Source organism: Hemiscyllium ocellatum, chromosome 39, assembly GCF_020745735.1.
Source record: "Hemiscyllium ocellatum isolate sHemOce1 chromosome 39, sHemOce1.pat.X.cur, whole genome shotgun sequence".
In the NCBI taxonomy this organism is placed as follows: Eukaryota; Metazoa; Chordata; class Chondrichthyes; order Orectolobiformes; family Hemiscylliidae; genus Hemiscyllium; species Hemiscyllium ocellatum.
In genome coordinates, this window is record NC_083439.1 from 30,332,428 (window position 1) to 30,352,726 (window position 20,299).

The following is a 20,299-nucleotide window of genomic DNA, read 5'->3' on the forward strand; positions in this document are numbered from 1 at the left end:
CTAATAACGAAAGTCTGTTCTCAGTAGATGTAGGCACTTGACCACTGGAGAGTAAGGTGTACTGCTTTTGGGTTGTCATAACTAAAGATCACACAGGAAAGATGCTATTACTTCAAAGTGAAAGGGTGGTCCTCACCATATCCAAGAGTTTAATTCCTTGCAGTGTTCCCAAGTCTGCAGTGTACAGTAATTAGATTAATCCTGTGGAGGAAGATTTGGTGGAAAATGAAATCAGTAAACTTTCAGGAAAAATGGACTTTTCTCTCTGCGGAGTTAAAGATCGAGAAAGAAGAAAGTTTGAAAAATGTCAAACAAAAAAAAACACATCGACCTGGACCCAATATACCGGCCATTGCAGCGGACAGCTGGAACTGACAACCGGAAGCGGCAGGTACAAATCACTATAATTGCCGGAGGAAACATCACAGAAGCGCTTCACAGGAGGCTCCCAAGCACTGAGGATGTCACCTAGACAGGGGACGAAACGTCTGCAACACAAATTCCCAGCTCGGCGAACAGAACCACAACAACGAGCACCCGAGCTACAAATCTTCTCCCAAACTTTGAAAAAAAATGGTTTACTGTAATTCATTTTATTTCAGTTTCTAACCCAAAAGCTTTTACTGAATAAATGTCATTTCAAAAAACAAACTCCTTCATTTTACAAAACTTATTTTTACATTCCTTGCACGTGATTTTAAAGTGTCATTTACATATCAAGGTAAAATCTATCACAAAGTAGAACGGGTAACACTTGTTCCTCAGCTCAAAAATATACATTTCAACCTATATACCATCAAAAATATACAGTTAGCCATTTAGTGGCCATTAAACAGATGCTCTCAAATGAGAGTAAAATTTTGCCAAAAGGAAAAATGCATTATAGCGTATTGTAAGCAAACATCACAGATCCCATGAATTATCTGCGTCTTAGAGGTCAGTGAACAATGACAATCCAAGGATTTCTAGTCTTATGTTTTGCAGCAGTTGTTCAGTGCCTTTTTCCCATCTGCTGCTATTAGCTTTGTCACTGGTTGAACACTGTCCCTGATGTTTGCATTCTTCTTGGCTTCTCTGCACAAGGGAGAAATGAACACAAATTATGTTGATGTATGCACTGTACAGACATCAAGTTTATCCCAATGATTTGTGTTTCAGTTAGAGATTAATTAGTGCTGCTGAACATTGTTTTGGCACAGAAACATTTGTACCAGGTATGTCTGGTTATCTGATGCGTACAGGGGTCTGTTGTGGTTTTTTCTTGTTGGCCAGAGATGGGTTTTCATGCTTCAGCTATTTTGATTTGGCAACCAGGCGTGGATTCAGATTTCAGTTGCTACAGCCTGGGAGAATGTATGCAACACTGGCAACACTCGAAGTTGATCTATAGATTTTCCCTCTGCCCAAGAGGCAGCACCACCCTCATGGTGTAACAGAGTTATCTGTATCCCATTAAATCCCTCAGGAACTTGAAATCAGTCTTAACATCCTTCATTTTCTTAGTCCTAATTTTTCAACTCACCCACTGCGGTCAAGATTTCCATTTCCGATTGCTAGCCAGTAAGTGCAGACACTACACAAGATTTGGCTATGAATGTCACTGATTAACATACCTCACTCTTGACGAGTAGCTGCAAGAGCAAGGCACCACAAGACCAAAAAGATTAAGTTGTGAATCCCAGTGACACTTGCTCAGTACAATTTCTGTTTTAATAACTGTTACCAGGATAACTATGACAATTCCATTATTTTCTGGACCTTTTCCCCACTCCAGGAATTTGTGAATAATTGTCTCAGTAATGGAACATTTCTCAACACAGGGATTATCTTAACACCAAAAGCTCCAATTTTAATCAAAACAGTGATTAATCAGACATAATGCAGAAGCAAATTACTGCAGATAATGGAATCTGTACTGAACAAAACCATGCTGGGAACCAGAGAGTCAGGCAACATCTATGGAGACAGTCATGTAGACTTGAAACATTAGCTTGCTCTCTCCACAGATGCTACTTGATCCTCCAATTTCCAGCATTATTTTTTGTTTGGAAGTAATGCAGATAGATTGCAAAAGTTCTTCATGTAATCCAGAGACCGGGATAAAGAATGATCTGTAAAGAAAGTTCTTCCTCTTTCATTAAGTGGTTTTGTGTTGTTACCCAAGTAATTGCAGCAGTTAGAATAGACTCATTCGGTTTACTTTAACATCGTAGAACTGTACAGTTAGAAGTGAACTTACCTGGCCAAATGCAGAACAGCCTCCACCACATTGGTCCCATCTTTAGCACTTGTTTCACAGAATAATGCGTTGTAAGTCTAGACAAAGACACAATTGTCACAGCACAGAAGACTACCAAGTTTATCGAGTCCATTCTGGTCATGACAAGTGATTCAGCCATCATCTGTCCTTATCCCAAACATTCTTCAGATATTCAGCCTATTTTCTTTTGTAAACCACATTTGAATCACCATCACTAGGAATAGCACTCTGTCTTACATTGAATTGCTCGCATCCAAAGTGTTCTCATGTCACTATCATTTCTTCTGCCAATTACTCTAGATCAGTCCCCTCTGGTTTAGGAGCTTTCTGCCCACCAAGCCTGCAATGATTCCTATTTATTTCTGCTACATATTGCCTATATGTAGATTTCTATTACTCTGTTCGCCTTTTATTCATGTATCTATCAAGATACACCTTAAATGCTAATGTGCCTACTTCCACTGGTAGTGCATTCCAGGCATCCGCCACCCTCAATGAAAAGTTTTCCCTGCACTTCACCCCTAAACTCCACCCACCTATGCTCTCCTGTGACCTTTCCACCCTCCGCCTATCCAGATCTGAATTTTGAATGTCATAAATTTGACTACTATCAAAATGTTCACTCATCCCTAAAGAGAACAGCCCCAGCTTCTCCAATTGTCATTTTAACTAAAGTCCCTCACCCACATATCCATTCTCAATTTTGTGTACCCTCTCAGAAGCCTTGCCATTCTTCCTAAAAATGTGGTGCCTGGAACTGGACAACTGGTTATCTTGGATTTATTTACATACAGGTTAATCTACAAATTACATCACAACAGCCACCAAGAAAGATTAACTCAATATAATACCCACATTGCTGGACACGTGTGCAGAAAGGCCATATGCTCATTGTAGTAACAGTAAAAATGAACTTAATCATTTACCTGAAAAATCGTCACTTTATTTGGAAAAGCAGCTTTTATATAAATTTCACTTCTGGTTTGTATTAATAACAATAAATATTTCTCACAATAAATCTCACCATAGCTAATTTCTCTCCATGGGCAGTCAGCACAGTACCACGCTGTGTATGAGGCATTTCATTTCTCAAATCTATTTTGTTCCCAATTAAGATAATTGGCGTTGGGAAGTCAGTAGAACTCTGAAAAACACATTCATTCATTGTAAACTTTGAACTGTTTGCATGCCATATATAATGAAGCCTGCATATTGGGGACACCGTCACGAGCAGTCTATTTGGGTATTTTCTATTTTGTGTTTTAAGTCAACAGGGAGTTCTTTACCTAAAAAGAGCATCTGAGAAGCTACTCATTCTGGAGATGGAGTTGTGTCTATTCCACAGATAGAACCACTATAGGTGCAAGAAAAAACAGCTCCCTATTCCACAAAAAGTAATTTCTGTCACAGAACTCACTGTTCTCACTTTTTAAAAAAATACATTTGATGGCTGTCCATAATTTGAAGGGTCTATGGTTTCAGAGTGCCTCTTCCAAGTTATTTGGATTAATCAAGATTCTAGTGTCTGCTTATATAGGTTTCACAATATACAAGGTTTTTGGAAAAAAGAGTTCCTGACATTGTTAAAGTCTTAGATCCCATTTAAGGAACAGATTGTAAATCATTTTGTTACACTGGTGACAACAGCATCAAGAGCATATAATACCAGCTGATCATCTTGGTTCAGGTAGAGAGTGCAATACTCCACACACCAACACACAGCAGGAGATAGGTGAGAAGTTTCATATAGCATACATTTTATCTTCAGGATATTCTAAAGTACGTCACATCTCATGGATTACTTTTGTTACATGGATAAACTTACCAACCAATCTGGAGAATGCAAGGTGCCACTGACAGAAAATTTGATGAATATAATTTTCTAGCCTTGGCACAAGATCTCTTGCCCAAGAAAGAACGTTAAAGATTCATTTTTAGACTGGAACATGCAATCTAATCTGTATTTCTGTCAACACCCCACCTGCCTGCTCAGGTGGGCATAAAAGCATCTCAGAATCATTAGAATGAGCACATTGTGAAAGCAGTGTCCTTTCCCTGTAGCCCTGCAAATATTTTCCCTTCAGCTGTCTAACCAATTTCCATTCAAAACTACTCTTGAATCTGCATCAGAAGTGCAATCAGGATTCCAAACAGGCTTTTCTTTATGTTGCCTTTAGTTCTCAGTCCATGTCTTGGTCTACACCTGCTGGTTTTCAATGAAGGGGCATTGGAGTGAAGATTCACTGTGCCCTCATTGGACATCTAATACACACCCTCTGCCACATGAGTCTCTAAAGAGAGAGCAGGAACTGACCTTTCACTTCTGCTGTTGGGTATCCAGGCAAACTGCACTGTGCTTTATATCATCCAACTCAAACTAAAAACTTTGAAACAGAAAAGTGGGACCCTGGAAGCTTTCTCCATTGGTATATGACCTTTAACACAGCAGCAGCACTCAGTCAGATGTACAGAATGGGAACAGACCCATCAATCCAACCCATCCATGCCAACCAGATATTCCAACCCAATCTAGTTCCACTGCTAGCACCCGGCCCATATCCCTCCAAACCCTTCCTATTCATAAACCCATCCAAATGTCTTTTTAAATGTTACCATTGTACTAGCCTCCACCACTTCCTCTGGCAGCTCATTCCATACAAGCACCACCCTCTGTGTGAAAAAGTTGCCCCTTAGGTCTCTCATCCTAAACCTATGCCTTCTAGTTATGGACTCCCCCTACCCCAGGGAAGAGGGGAGGGAGGTAGAAGGTAGCTGAGTGTGATAGGTAGATGAAGGTGGGATTGAAGGTTACAGGTTGGAGAGGAAAGTGGATCGGATAGGTGGGAAGGGAGATGGACAGGTCAGGAGGGTGATGCACAGTTGGAAGGTTGGATCTGGGATAAGATGAGGGAAGGGGAAGTGAAGAAACTGGTGAAATCCATATTGATCCCGTGAGATTGGAGGGTCCCAAGACGGAAGATGAGACGTTCCTCTTCCAGGCAGTGGGTGGTAAGGGTTTGGTGATAGAGATGGCCCAGTACCTACATGTCCTTGGAGTGGGAAAGAGATTTAAAACATTCAGCCACAGGGCAGTGGGGTTGCTTTGTGCATGTCCCAGAGATGTTCTCTGAAGTGTTCCACAAGTAGGTGTCCGACCCCCCCCAATGTAGAGGAGACCCTATTGGGAGCAACGGATACAGTAAATGAAGTGTGTGGAAGTGCCAGTCCCTTCATAGTTTCCATCCGTCAGCATACTTTGATCAATTCTTGAGTGGTTTAAATCAACATTATATACCTCCAGCCTACATAATAATCTACTCAAATTTTAGCCCATCCAGTATGTCAACTATTCCCCATCCCCACCTTCAGTATGACTTTGACAGTATCTTATTGTTGGTAAGGGCAGATACAAAAGTGCTCATTTAGTACCTCTGCAATGCCCCTGCCTCAAAGGAACCCTTTTAGTTACAGTCAGATTCATTACTCTTATTTTTACTATTCATCTTCAGAAAATGTTAAATATCTTGTGTTGGCACTCATCTCATGGCACATTTTGAAGTACCCGGACAAAATTTCTTTCTCAAAACTAATTTGACAGGAGATTATCTGACCATTTAATTTCAGTGCTGTTTAATCTTGCAGCGAGAATGGTTTAAAAAAGAAATTTATTTGCAAAATGTAATGATCAAGTACTTTGGGATATCCTAAGGATCTTGAAAGTATGATATAAATACACAATTCTCCTTTAAAAAAAGTTAAAATATTGATTTATTTTTTTAAAATAGCAATTGGTCATAAAATGTCAAACTCCAGGTGAAAGAGAAAATCATGGAAGAGAAATCAATTTTCCATCTGGAAAACAGTTTAGGAAACTCTGGTTGTCACCACCGTACACTAATCAGTTTGACTTGTCACTATCTGTATTGCTTTGCTTGGACAACTCTGCCCTGTGGCATATGCTGTTTATATTCACAGAACTATGCTGCTTCTACACTGTAGTAGAGTTCAGCATTATAGGTTCTGAGGAAACCACACATTTGGCACCCACTCTGTGTAATCTGCTAGTCACCCCATTCAAAAGAAGAAGGAGATAAGATAATCTCAGGACATTGAACATTTTAGAACAATAATAGAGAATTATACAGTTACAGGATGAACAAAGGACTTGAATCATAGGGAAGCACTACAACAGACATGGGTGATTGACTAGATGAAGTAAAAGTAAAGGTAACATGGAAAAATGCATTTACAGAATGCATTGAGGGATTGATTCTTAGAGTCACATGTTGCAGAACCTACACAGGAACAGCCTGTTTTAGATTTAGTAACGGGGTAGGATTCATAGACAGACGAGAAAGAGAAAAGGATCCTGTTGGGTGGGATGTGTTTCAGTTTGATGGACAGCAACACAGATATCCAGGGTCCTCAACTTAAATAAGGCAAATTTCAGAAGTATGAACAAAACGGGCTCAAAAAATAGACAAAGGTGAACGCCAGTGAAAGATCAGTGGCAGATGTTTGCTCAGCAAAAAAAAAGGCTGTCTGGTCAAAAAGGAGGACAAGGAGAAGAACCATGAACCATCTGTAGTGAACAAAAGTTGGTCAAGACGACTATCCAATCAAAAACTAAGGCGTACAAAGTGACAAAAACACAAGCTAAGTTGGAGGTTACTGAAGTCTACAAAAAAAAACGACAGTTGGCAGTACAGACTTGATGAGCTAAAGGGCCTCTTCTGTACTATATGATTCAAACTAACAAATTCCCTTGAGCGTCTTGAGGCATACAAGATGACAGAACAGCAGCTGAACCCGAATGTGGGATCCTTGGAGTTCTGAGTGTTAATCAGGAACTGAGAGATAGCAAAATATTGGTTATCTGCTTCGGTCTTCAGTGGGAGGCATTGTGAAAATCCCAAAGATATCAGATAGGCAAGGGAGGGAAATTTTTTTGTAACAGTATCAATTAGAACAGAGTAGGTGACAAATAAATGGGGCTGAATGCAGACCCAAAAACAAAAAAAAACACCAGAACGTGATGACCTGGAGATAAAAGATTTTAAAAGCAAGTGATTGCAGAGACAGTGAAGGCACTGGTTGGAATATTCCAGATCTCACTAGATTCTCAGAGGATTACAACAGATCACAAAATCACTAACATGATGCCTGTATTCAAGAAGAGACACACAAAGCAGGCAATTATAGGCTAGTTAGCCCATCTGTCATTGGGAAAATGACAGTTCATTAAGAATGCATTAGCTCTTCTAAATGGCCTGCTATTTCTATCTAGTGAAAGTGAAATCGTATTTAACCAATTGGCTTGAGTTCTTCTAAGATATGAACAAACAGAGTTGATAAAGGAAAACTAGAAGATGTAATGCATTTGAACTTCCAAAAGGCATTCAGCAATGGTACCACATAGAAGATTACTACACAAGACAGAGCTCACAGTATTTCGGGTAATGTATTAGCATGGATTGAGTGATGGTCTTCTCAGGTGGAAATACTAACTAGGATCAGTCAGTCCTTGGGCCTCTATTTGTGACTTATATTAATAATTTAGAGGTATAATGTATCCAACTTTGCTGCTGATACAAGAGACAGGTGAGGAGGCATTTTGCAATAAGGGACATAAAGAACCTGCAAGGGGATATAAGTAGATTGAGTGAATGGCAAAAATACTGACATATGAAGTTTAATGTAAGAAAATGAGAGGTTACGCAATTTGATAGGGAGAATCAAACCAGAGACAGATCCACCAGGAACATGTTTAACGGTGGGACAGGTTTGAGGGTCCAAAATGGCTTTCTACAGCTGCTTTTTCTTATACATCTACAACAGATAATGTAATCCAAAAGGAAGCTAGACCAAAACAGTGGCTTAAGTGAATGACTATAAACTTGAAAATGCCCACTGCCATAACAGCCCAATACAAAACCGTAGGAAAGGTTGAAAAATTTTGTTAAGCAAACAAGAGATGTACCTTAATTTCATCAATCCATTCTCTGACATTAAGAAAACTAGTCTCAGAGGTCACATCGTATAGCAATAACACACCATGTGCTTTTCGGAAGTAGGATTTGGCAATACTGCGAAACCTGACAGAAAATAAAAGGAAGAAAAATGCCGTGGTTTACTAACAAGCATTTGAACTGTATGGAAATGGGTTTCATAGTGTACAGACTCAAAACTGATTCATCCATATTGTTCACCTACAGCAAGAGGCATCATTACAAAGATGCAGTTTTATTTTTTTTAAAAAAAGATTGCGAAATTAAATAGACAGCGACAAAATAGAAGATAAAATATGGAATGAAAGTGGTATTACTGGTTCTTAATTCTGGCTAACAAACTTGGTTAAAAAGATTAGAGGGCTTCATTTACTGGGAACAGTATATGTGCGAGATTCTTCTCCAAAGGAAAAGAAAACATTTGAGCAAAAATCAAATTCCTCCATTAAAAAGATCACACTCAAACATGATTTTATTTACCTTCACAGTAGAAACCCACAATCAACCAATCATTCCTGACAAAGTCAGTGACTCATTTTATTGGAATGAAATAGAGCAGGTTCCATACTGAAAAGTAGGGCTGGTGCAGTTTTAAACCCCATCTGTAACCTCCAGTTGGGTGGCTTACTATAATAGAGATTTGTGTGTCATAATTTGGAACATGTTGGTGGAACAAGTATTTTGTCATTTATGTTTGTACAAGAGCAAAGGTTTTGCATCTCCAAGATATACTTCCCTGCATTAACTATAAGTGCATACACAGATGGACCACTTTAAACATGGCTACGGTGAATATTCTCTGTGCAATTAACATCTAATGCTATAAAATAGAATATAATAACTGTGGGCAAGGATGCAGATTTAAATTCTGACTTATTTCAGAAAAGCCATTAAGTTTCTCACTTTAAACAGTCACCTTTACCTCTCCTGCCCAGCAGTGTCCCAAATCTGTAATGTGGCACTTTCACCATCAACCAATAACTTCTTCATTTGAAAATCAACTCCTAGAGACAAACAGATTGTATTTTTTTAAAAAAAAATCTATGCATGCTGGAAAAATCAGAAACCAAAACAAAAATTACTGGAAAAAGACAAGCAGGTCCGACAGCATCTGTGGAGAGAAAGCGGAGGTAATGAGGAGTCCAGTGACCGTCCTTCAGAAGATAATATTCAACATTAGGATTAGATCTTTTGAAAGAAAAGCAGAAAACAGTTACCAAAAAGATGCATAAGACAATATTATTAATATGGTCCATATAATTGGGCACACAGTTTTACAAGTGGAACATAGATTTGTAGCAGATATTTCAGTCATTTAAATGATCATGACTGATCAAAACACTTCAATGCCTTTTACCCAGACTATCCCCATAATGTATTGGCTAAGTCAGAAATGTATTAGTTTCTATTTTAAATATGCACAGATTGAACTTCAACATTCCGTTAAAAGCAGAATTCCAAAAATTCACCTCCCTCAGTTTAAAATATATTCTCCTAGTCTCAGTCTTAAATGGCACTCCTCTTATTTTTAAAATGGTCCCAGCAGGTTCAAAACACTAACTCAACCACGTTTACCCTATCTATCCCTTTTAAAGTATTATTTTGTACAGTTCAATGAGACCACCTCATTCTTCAAAGTCCAAGAGAATACAGAGCTGAAAATGTGTTGCAGGAAAAGCGCAGCAAGTCAGGCAGCATCCAAGGAGCAGGAGAATCGACATTTTGGGCATGAGCCCTACTTCAGAAATTCTTCTTCAGAGAATACAGGCCATTATCTCTCTACAGGACAACCCCACCATTCCAGGGGCAGGTTTGGTTGCACTCCATCCATGCAAAGTATATTCATTCTTAGAAAGTGGGCATCACCAGCCAGGCCAATATTTGTCAGACATCAATAGTCACCCTCAAAACAGTGATGAGGGTACTTGCTCAGCAACAGTTTTGATACAATGGAGTAGTTAGTTAGAGTAAAGCATTAAGAGTTGCTGTGGGACTGGAGTCCCACATAAGGCAGGCAAAGACAGGTTTCCTTCCCCAATTCAGTTAGGGCTTCCATGACAATAATGAGAAACTGATTGTTACTTTTACGGAGGAGTTTCTATTACTTCTATTTAAAGACATATAAACTCAAATTCTCAGAAGTATTGTAGTGCGGTTTTAACTCCTGTCCTGCTGCATTCCTAGCACAGTGCTGGCGAACTAAACTATCCTACCCAAAAATGGTTTAACCAACCTTGCGACCTACAACTGCTGGTTTTGCAATCCTTCAGTGACTGAACTTAGGGTCTGTTTCTGTGCTGTATGACTCTTTGGCCCATCTCATCCATACCAACCTGGTTTCCTAACCTTAACTAATCTCATTTGCCTGTGATGGGCTCATATCCCTCTACACCTTTCCTATCCATGTAACTGATCAAACCTTTTAACTGTACTTGCCTTTACACTTCCTTTAATTTTCTCCCCTTGATAACATCTCCAAACCTCAATGCATCCTGGAACACACACTAGTAAATAAAATGAGTTTGGTATAGGTGGCTCACCCCTATTGCCTCTGTTCCAACACCAGTTGAGTAAATACCTGGACTGTTGCTTTCAAACAAAAACATTGCGAATGCAAGGCAGTTCACTTAAAACGGTCACATAAAAACAACAAAATCAGGCAGTTACAAAAGATAAATCTCTTACCTAAGGTGGTAGGAATATGCCCTTTAAACTCATTCATACACAGACGCAATAAAAAGCTGGATTTCCCTGAACCAGCATCCCCAGCAAGGACAAGTCTGTAGAGTGGGCCATCGGGTTTGGAGTTCTCTACTGCATTACCAGTGTTCTGAAAAGACAAACAACACATTCTTTGATAAAAACGCATGAACCTAAATTCTTTTAAACTTTCCTTTTGTGAAGTTTAAAGTCCTGATTCATCAGAATAACTAATATCAGAATTCAATTCAACTGAACTCAAATCACTGAATTACCTCTTTAAAAGAAAAAGGAAGCTAAAATTTCAATGAGAATGTCAGAGATTAGGTAAGAAATCCAACACAATGAACTGCTGGTCTGTTAATTTCTCTAATTGATCATGATCTCCTGACTTTGTGTGGGGGATGAAATATGGACGTCACAGGTTGTGTTATGGTGCATGTGCAGGGATACAGGCAGATGTAATCAGTAGCAGGATGATCTGCTCAGTTAATTTTACATGACAGAAAGATGGTGTCATACATCATGCATATACAACAGCTTGTATTTAAATATAGTAAAAAACGTTCCCAGGAACTCCCAAAGGTTAACAGTTTGGAAATGAATAAGTGATTTTGTACACTTTGGAATTTTCTCCCCTCCTTAAAGATGGCCAGAGAGTGGTAAAAGGGGGAAGATGTTGGACCAGTTGAGCCAAGAGTCATTTAGAGTCATAGAGATGTACAGCATGGAAACAGACCCTTTGGTCCAACCCGTCCATGCTGACCAGATATCCCAACCCAATCTAGTCCCACCTGCCAGCACCTGGCCCATATCCCTCCAAACCTTTCCTATTCATATACCCATTCAGATGTCTTTTAAATGTTGCAATCGTACTAGCCTTCACCACTTCCTCTGGCAGCTCATTCCATACACGCACCACCCTCTGTGTGAAAACCTCTTCCTGCCACTTCACCAATTAGGTTCTGGACAACAAGGTTCACTTGGGACTCTCAACCCACCCTCAATTAAGGAAATTTAGTGGTTAACTAATGGCCATCTTCTCCTAATCAGCTGTCTTTCTAACTGGCAATATAAATGCATAGCTTTCTTTGATAACTTTCTCCTCCCACCTAAGGCACAGCCCCACATTCATCATACACCTTCTTGTACCTTCCCAGAGTGCTGTTACTTTGGAGGCTTGTTCACAAGTAAGCGACAGTCCATTCAGTTGAAGCAGTAATAAAAGCCATGACCCGCCAACATCCACAACCTGGTGAAATTTCCATCTCAGGAGTGGGGAGACACTTAGAGAGCAATTGGAATATCCTGGTCAGCACCCCTAAATCAGCACTAAAATGGATCAACTCTGACCCTTTCCCAAGATAAACAATTATCTACTGCCTGGATCAACGCACGCTTGGGGAAAGGTTGAGCAAACACTTACACCACATATTGTTGGCATAGAGTGTCTAACCAGTTCTGCCTGCTGGTTTACCATGCAGTCACCTTTCTATTCAAGGGAAGATTTACCACGCTTACTTAATTTGGGCACATTCAGATTGCCAACCTAGTTTGAATATTGCCCATCAACATGAAAGCACAGAATTGCTGCATTCCCAGAAGTATTCAAGTATTACTTATACATTAAGTACACGCACCAAAGCATCAACCTGGAACTGGTTAGTGAGTCTCAGGCTGTTCCAATCTGTTCCTCTCCCAATGGCTGCTAACATGAGAGGCCATCCCTTGTAGAAACTCCACAGGGTAATAATGAGTGAGGTGCAATTATCAAATACAGATCCATACAGACTGTGGAAATCAAACTAGAAGGTGTTGCAAGTTAAGCTTATGGTTCCCATTATGCTGTTGCAAGACCCAAGCAGGAACAAAAAGAAAGCTCAAGTTCTGTTCAATAGCCAAATGCAGCCAGCCTGGAGTTTGAAGGATCTTCATTTTTAACTAATGTTCACTTCTTCACCAGTTTTCATTGTGAATTCTCAGTTAAGCAGAGTGTCTGAACAAAAAGCAAACTTAACACAAGTCTGCAATTCTTACAGAAAGGGCTAGATTAGCAGCTGCTTATGAGCCTAAGAATAACAGTATCCTCAATTTAATACAAATCAACTAAATTACCTATAAAAATACTTCATATTGCAGATTGGTACATCATAGTTTGAATGATCACAGACAAAATAACATGCTGTTATTGATAGAGGTTTAAAAACAGAAAATTTGGGGTCTCTAGGAATTGATAGCTGGCACCACAGTCAACAAAATGGATTAAAATTCATTACCATTTAATTGATGTAAACATTTATAAGCTGCAACCCCAATACAAATGCATCACCCCCTTCTCCCAAAGTAAAACCTGGATTTTGGGAATGTCTCGTTTGCCCAATTCAAAGATTAGAATTGGTGTGTCCCAGGAGTTAATCTAGGGGACAAAAAAATTGGAATTGGCCCTCTGACCTAAGGGGCTCAGAGTGGAACATCTCTCTTCCCATCCCAATTGGTCTCAGTTTTTAAATCTCAACCTTTCACCTCTGGTCACACGGTTCTGGCTAGGTTGGGAAGGTGCCAAGGGGGTAAAATGTCACGATGCTCAAGGTATTGATATTGTGCACGGGCAAGGGTTGATAGAGGGGGATCGTCTCAATCGGTCATCGTTGGGAAGTTACCTTGGATGTGAATGCTGGCAGACGTCTCCTTGACGATGCTATAGAACTGGAACGGCTAACAGGCCGTGATGGTTTCCACGTCCCGGGCAGTCCATCCACCTCAGACCTAAACTCCGGCATCTAAAAGAAACAGCCAGATAAACATTCAACTGTCCTGGTCCACACAACAAGCAGAGAGATTATTACAAACATTAAAAGCACACAGAGATATTCACTTCCCACAAGGTCATTTTTCCTTTGCTCTGTATTACATGAATCCCACTGTTTTCCTGGCTGCATCTTGTCCCAGAGTCATCTTATTGGTTAATTCCTGAATCTAACCTGACATGTTCAGTAACATGTCTGCACGGTGGCTCAGTGGTTAGCAGCGCTGACTCACAGCTACAGGTTGGATTCCAGCTTTGGGCGACTCGCACATTCTCTCCATGTCTGCATGGGTTTCCTCTGGGTGCTCCAGTTTCCTCCCACTGTCCAAAGTGGTGCAGGTTAGGTGAACTGGCCGTACTAAATTGCCCATAGTGTCCAGCAATGTGTAGGTTTGGTGCATTAGTCATGGGAAATGTAAAGTATTAGGGTAGGGGACTAGGTCTGGGTGGGATACTTTGGAGAGTCAGTGTTGACTTGTTGGACCAAATGGCCTGTTTCCACACTGTAGGGATTCTATGATTCTGTGTCTACAACCACACCTTTGTGTGCTAAAACAGCAAGTGAATTGTATCAAAAAAACATTTGACACTGATCTACATTAAATGATTTTAAGGCTGGTGATCAAATATTTTATCAAAGTGATATGGTTTAAGAAGCACCTCAAAAAAAGAGGGTGGTGGAAGGGAGGGAGGGGAGGAGATGGAGGGTTAGAAAAATGTCTAGACCTTACATCTTGGCTAGCTGAAGGGACAGTAGCTGATGATGGAATACCGAAAATTGTAGGTTTTGAAGGGATGGAATTGAAGAACGTCAATCTCAGAGGGTTATGGCTCTGGAGGAGGAGAGGGGGATATGAATGGACAAGGCTATGGAGGGATTCAAACAAATGATGAGGGTTTTAGGATGAGTGTTTTAGGGGTGGCGGTGGTGATGGTATGGGGTGGGTAAGGAACATATTTGTGGCACACGTCAAAATATAATGGCTTTGATCTTCAATATTTAATTGGGAACAAGGTCCCAAACTTAGTTGTATAATTAGATTTGAAGTTTTTGAAAAAGTCAATACAGCTTACTTAAAATGGAATTCATCAACCCTTTGTGACCCTCACCATTTACCTGGAAACAATAAAAGGCCTCATTATAGGTAGACCCACAAATACAAAGTAACCACAAGTTTGACGCAGCTGGAAGAGAATCCTTCGTTTGCAGAACCAATTTACATGGATAACATTACACTATCCAATGATTTGGAGTTGCTGGATTTGGCCTTCGATAATTTTATATAAATGTAGAATAATAAATTCATACTCAGTTACCTGGAAGCAGACAATGAATAACACTTCAATCAAATTGGTTGGTTAGGTGTTTGAGCTGTATATACCTTTGAAAAAAGGGACTGTGTGCTGCCTGTATACAATGTTGCAACTCTGCCTGACGGTAACAATCAATTATTTGTTCTCATGTTTGCCTCATAGCCTACATGTTCCACTGTTTGGAAATAACCAGTCCCTGAAATCAACTAATCATCAGACCATTAGCATTAACATGGCAGTATTTTTTCACAAACTTAGGAATCTATCTGATTTGTAGATTTAAGAAAAAAAATGAATTTACAACACCTAGCAACTCTGAAGAGTTTTTCTAAAGAAGTGCCAATCTGTGACTGGAGACATCAGATCTTTGTAACTGGTTGTTACAAAAAGAAAAAAAGTTTTTGTATGAAATCACTAAACAAATGCTGAATTGTTCATTTCCTGGAGTGAGGAAGTATCCAGTTAGATATTACTTCCTCACCTTTCAGCAGAATTTATTTTTGATCCTGTTATCACTGAAAGTGAAAGATCATAAGGGAGACAAAGCTACTGTGATTAATGGGGTGAAGAGTGTATTCCCGAGTTAAGGGTCGAGATATAAACAGGGGGAAGTGCTGAGAAAGGTCCAAAGGCAAGAGTACGAGGGCAAACCAGGTGCAGAAAAAGACTGAATTGAGAAAACAAAAAAGCAGAAAAGTAGTTTACATTTAAAATCTTCATTTACTGCAACTTCATGAAACACTTTACAGGGAGATGGGAGATGACATTTCCAAAAAAAAAATGGAATGACAGATCAACAACAATGAAAGTCAATTAACTCATGACAATTCACAAATTACTGACTGATTTGCACACTTGTTAAATTTAGCAGATCCTGGTGATAAAAGCATAGCTCAAAATTTTCGACATTTATCAGCAACATTTCACCAAGATGACCATGTGAGCTGTGAAAATTAAAATCAAGACCCACAAACCTTTGGGCAGGACAGTTTAGCTTCCTTACGACAGAAAGCACAGTAAACATGGCATACAGCAGTGGGAAAGTGCAAAGGAGAGAAAGTTTTTTTTTAAAAAAAAGAACTCCCCACGGAATCCATTGTGGAAAGGAACAACGATGCAACTTTGGAAATTTCTACAGTTCAGATTGAGGTTCAAACGATAATTGCAGAAACTCATTCTTGAAACTTTTGAAATCTACTGAATTAGCCATCTCCATTTGGGGGGGAAAAAACCAAACACTCCAGAAGGCCTGTAACTCTAAAAGAAACACTTTTGAACAGATCAGCTCACCTCAGTATCCGAGGCCACATACGAATAACTGTAGTGCATCGTTTCATGAGAATCATCGCTTCCATCACTGTTGTATTCATCTGAGGAATAATCGACAATGTCCTGAGATGTGGAGACACCGCTGTCCAGGTATCGGTCTGCCCAGTTTGCTACTTCAGAAATTCTCTGTCTGGAGTCATCATTATTTAAGATCACAGATTCTTCATTGCCGTTCAAAACACTGCATGTTGAATTACATACAATATACAGTAGAGAAACAAACCTGGAGAATCGACCAGCCTGTGCTAACTTTGATACTTTATCCCATTTAAATTTACAGCAACATTTTATCATCTAAATCATTTTCTCTTATGTACTCTAGTTTCCAATCATTGGATCTCCAAAATCTATCCAACCAATCAAATCCACTTTAATTTAGAGACTTCCGAGGTCGGCTTAAAATCTTCTCCTTTCTAAAGGGAAAAGCCCTGTTGAATCTCTCCCAATGGCTAGAATTTCAGTTTTGGTACCATTTTTGCATTTTCTCTCTCACCTCTTTCTCCATCCCTTTTAGTTTTATTACAAACTCAAAACCTGTGCAAGATACCAGCGTTGAATACAGATTGACCAATTTTTAATTCTACCTTCCCAGAAACAAAGCCAGTACTGTGTTTGCAATTTTAATTGCATTTGCAGAGTGAAAATTAACATAGACCACGTTGGTTTTACCAATTTTGATATTGCATGCAGCAGGTTAGAAAAGAATCAGTTCTTGGGAATTGTGGTACTTCAGAAAATGGCCCTTTGAATCCTATGACCAGGTCAGAGTTCAACTCAGACAAATGGGTTGACGCATTTTATCATTGGCTCAAATGTAAACAAGCTTGGGTATTTCCAAACTTGTTGATTCAATTTAATGGGAGGGTACAGGAATGCAACAAATGAAAGCCTAATAGTGATGAGCAATCTCTCACAGGCCCCAGTTTGTAGACCTCTCCTCTCTGGCCTGATGAAGGGCTAATGCTCAAAACATTAACTCTCTTGCTCCTTGGATGCAGCCTGACTGGCTGCACTTTTCCAGCACTGCACTTTTTGACTCATCTCTCTGGCCCTCTGCTTTACAGCAGCTGAACTAGTTCATCCATACACCATAAACTCTCCACTGAACGCATTCACATTGTCTCATTTCTGCTATTGTATCTGCCCCATATACAAAATACGCCATTTTGAGAATATGTATCATGCTCAGCTGGGAGTTCTTTATCTTAACAGACCTTGATCCGGGAGTGAAAAGGTTTGGCAGTGTGTTCTGCACCATGTCCTTTTTGGGGGCTGACCACCTCACAATGTTTGTTCAACATTATTTTATTTCCACTCCAACCCAGCCCGACTTTGTCCAGCTTTTCACCACAAAAGCTATTTGTAAATTTGTGTTGATCCCCTCCAATACTTTTTCCCTTGTTGGGATACCTTTTTGCATGATTTAACAAGAACCAGAACCTTCATTAAGTTGTTCATTGCTCATTTAACTTGCCTACCAGAGAGCATTTTATCTTGTACTTCTGACTGGCTTTGCCTTCAGCTTGCCAGAACATCTAGTGCACGTTACAAAAGGTCAACATGCAGGCACAGCCCAAAGACTCATGGGATACTACCCTTTAGGATGAGAAATTAAAACAACATTCTTGCTCTTATGTTCAGTTACACAGGGTACTCATTAAGACCGTATCTTGAATACTGTATGCAAAGCTGATCTTCTTAAAAGGATGGATGCAAATGCTTAGAGATGAATCAGAGAATCCCTACAACATGGAAGAATCCCACTGTGTCCACACTGACTTTCTAAACAGCAGCCCATCCAAACCTACTCTATTCCTGCAATTCTACATCCCTAGACACTACAGGCAATTTAGTATGACCAGTCCACCCACCCTAACCTGCACATCTTTGAAGTATGTTTACCAGATTGATATCTGAAATGTGTGTGTGTCCTATGAGGATAGTTCAGACATACTGGGCTTCTTTCCATTTGGGTTTAGAAGAGGGAGGGGTGATTTGATTCAAGTATAAAGACCCCAAATCGTCTTGACAAGATGGACTTAGAAGAGATGTTTCTACTTGTGGGCCAGTCCAGAACTAAGGGGCATTGTTTTAAAATTAGGCTTTCCCCTTTTAGAATGGAGATCAAAATGGGAGGAATTTTCTTTCTGAAGATGGCAAAGGTGGTTCAGTGAACATTTCTTAAGGCAGAGGTAGTTAGGCAAGGGATTTAAAAATCAGGTGCAATTAGCAGTGTAGGATTTGGAACATAAAAAGATCAGCCATGATCTTACCGAATGTCAAAGCTAGACTGAACAACCAAAAAGGATGTCCGTCTGCTTGTAACTCATTTATAAGGAGGATACATCCCCATGCCATTAACCCAACTATGTCTGAATGACATTGCCAGCACATTATGGCTCCAACATTTTGTGGTTTCATATTTTCAATATTTCAGGGTATCCTTACCAAGATTAATAGTGACCATAGTTGCCATACCTGCTATAGCCAGCGTCAGCTATTCCATTTTGTATTTCTGACTTCACTCCTCTCTCTGGAACAGATCCATTTAAAGAATACTGCAATTAAAAAAAAGCCAACCCTTTAGAAATGATTTTGTCCTGAAAGCCAGTCAACTAGTAAGTGCAGATGGCAATATTTGGACAACAATTCCTCTCTGCCTTTAGGGATCTTTGGTTTTACTCATGGGAGATGAGCATCAGTGGCTAGACAGCACGTATTGCCCACTTCTGGTGCCCTTCAGATGTTGAACCGCCTTCTTGAACCGCTGCAGTCCATTTGCTATAGCTAGACTCAATGCCATTGGGAGGAAATTCCACAATTCTGACCCAGTGACACTGTAGGAACTGTACACTGTAGGTTTCCAATTCAGAGGGCGAGTGGTTTAGAAGGGAACTCCAAGTGGTGGTGTTCCTGTGTATCTGCTGAGTTTGAAAGGTGCCATTTAAGGAGCCTTGATACATTTCTACAGAGTATCCTGTAAATAGCACACGCTGCTGCTTCTGAGCATTGGTGGTGAATGCAGTGCCAATCAAGTGGGTTGCTTTGTCCTGGATGGTGTCAAGCTTCGCGAGCGTTGTTGGAGCTGCACTCATCCAGGTAAATATGGAGCACTGCTTCATACTCCTGACTTGGGCCTTGTCAATGATGGACTGGCTTTGGAGAGTTACTCACTGCAGTATTCCGAGCTGAGAGGGGAGATGCTAATTTGCTAACAAGTCACTGCATCTATACTACACTGGTGAAAAACAAATTAAATAATGTTCTGACAAAGATTTAATTTTGTATTCCTCCTTTGCATCTAAATCATACACAGTAACATCTTTACCCTGCAACACCACTATTACAAGCTTCCTAAAATTTTAACTGAAAAAAATTCTGATTCTTGAGTGATCCCAATCATTGGAAATTACTACCAAGAAACAGATCCTTTCATAGGAAGTTTTCATTTTAAAAACCTACCTTAGTTTTATTTGAGTTGTGATTCCTCTCCAAAGCAACTCTTAACCCATTGTTGCTATCATAAAGAGCTTTATTAGCCTCTCTTAAAAAAAAACAGAGAAGGGAAGGTTAACAACAGACCATTGAAAACTCAGTGATTTCCTTCATTTATTCAGAAAACAGACATGGACAACAATAATACACATTTAAATCAGAGTGCTGAATAAAAGGACATGGATACAAAAAAAAAATGTTAACAGATTTTCTCTCCACAGACACTGCCTGACCAGAGTATTTCCAGAAGAAAAAAGGGAGGTCTGCAGATGCTGGAGATCAGAGTTGGAAAGTGTGGTGCTGGAAACGCACAGTCGGTCAGGCAGCATCCGAGGAGCAGGAGAGTCTACGTTTCAGGCATAAGCTCATCATCAGGAATGTGTGCCA

General features: G+C 39.8%; 1 protein-coding gene across 3 annotated transcripts in view; it reads right to left on the reverse strand.

Annotated features, from left to right (window-relative positions):
- Positions 1-478: 478 nt before the first annotated feature.
- The window catches only part of rasef2 (RAS and EF-hand domain containing 2), an 87,694-nt gene continuing 67,873 nt past the window's right edge, over positions 479-20,299 (reverse strand). The window contains exons 8-17 of one of the 3 annotated variants that reach the window (XM_060853048.1): positions 19,880-19,961; positions 18,896-18,975; positions 16,379-16,547; positions 13,629-13,748; positions 10,954-11,098; positions 9,191-9,272; positions 8,241-8,355; positions 3,285-3,404; positions 2,240-2,316; positions 479-1,074 (exon numbers count right to left, since the gene is read on the reverse strand). In XM_060853048.1, coding sequence (XP_060709031.1) covers positions 972-1,074; positions 2,240-2,316; positions 3,285-3,404; positions 8,241-8,355; positions 9,191-9,272; positions 10,954-11,098; positions 13,629-13,748; positions 16,379-16,547; positions 18,896-18,975; positions 19,880-19,961 — 1,093 coding nt within the window. In that variant the 3' untranslated portion in view covers positions 479-971. Of the gene's footprint in view, positions 1,075-2,239; positions 2,317-3,284; positions 3,405-8,240; positions 8,356-9,184; positions 9,273-10,953; positions 11,099-13,628; positions 13,749-16,378; positions 16,599-18,895; positions 18,976-19,879; positions 19,962-20,299 lie in introns of those variants that run through there. The other 2 variants (XM_060853047.1, XM_060853049.1) reach the window with 2 other exon arrangements.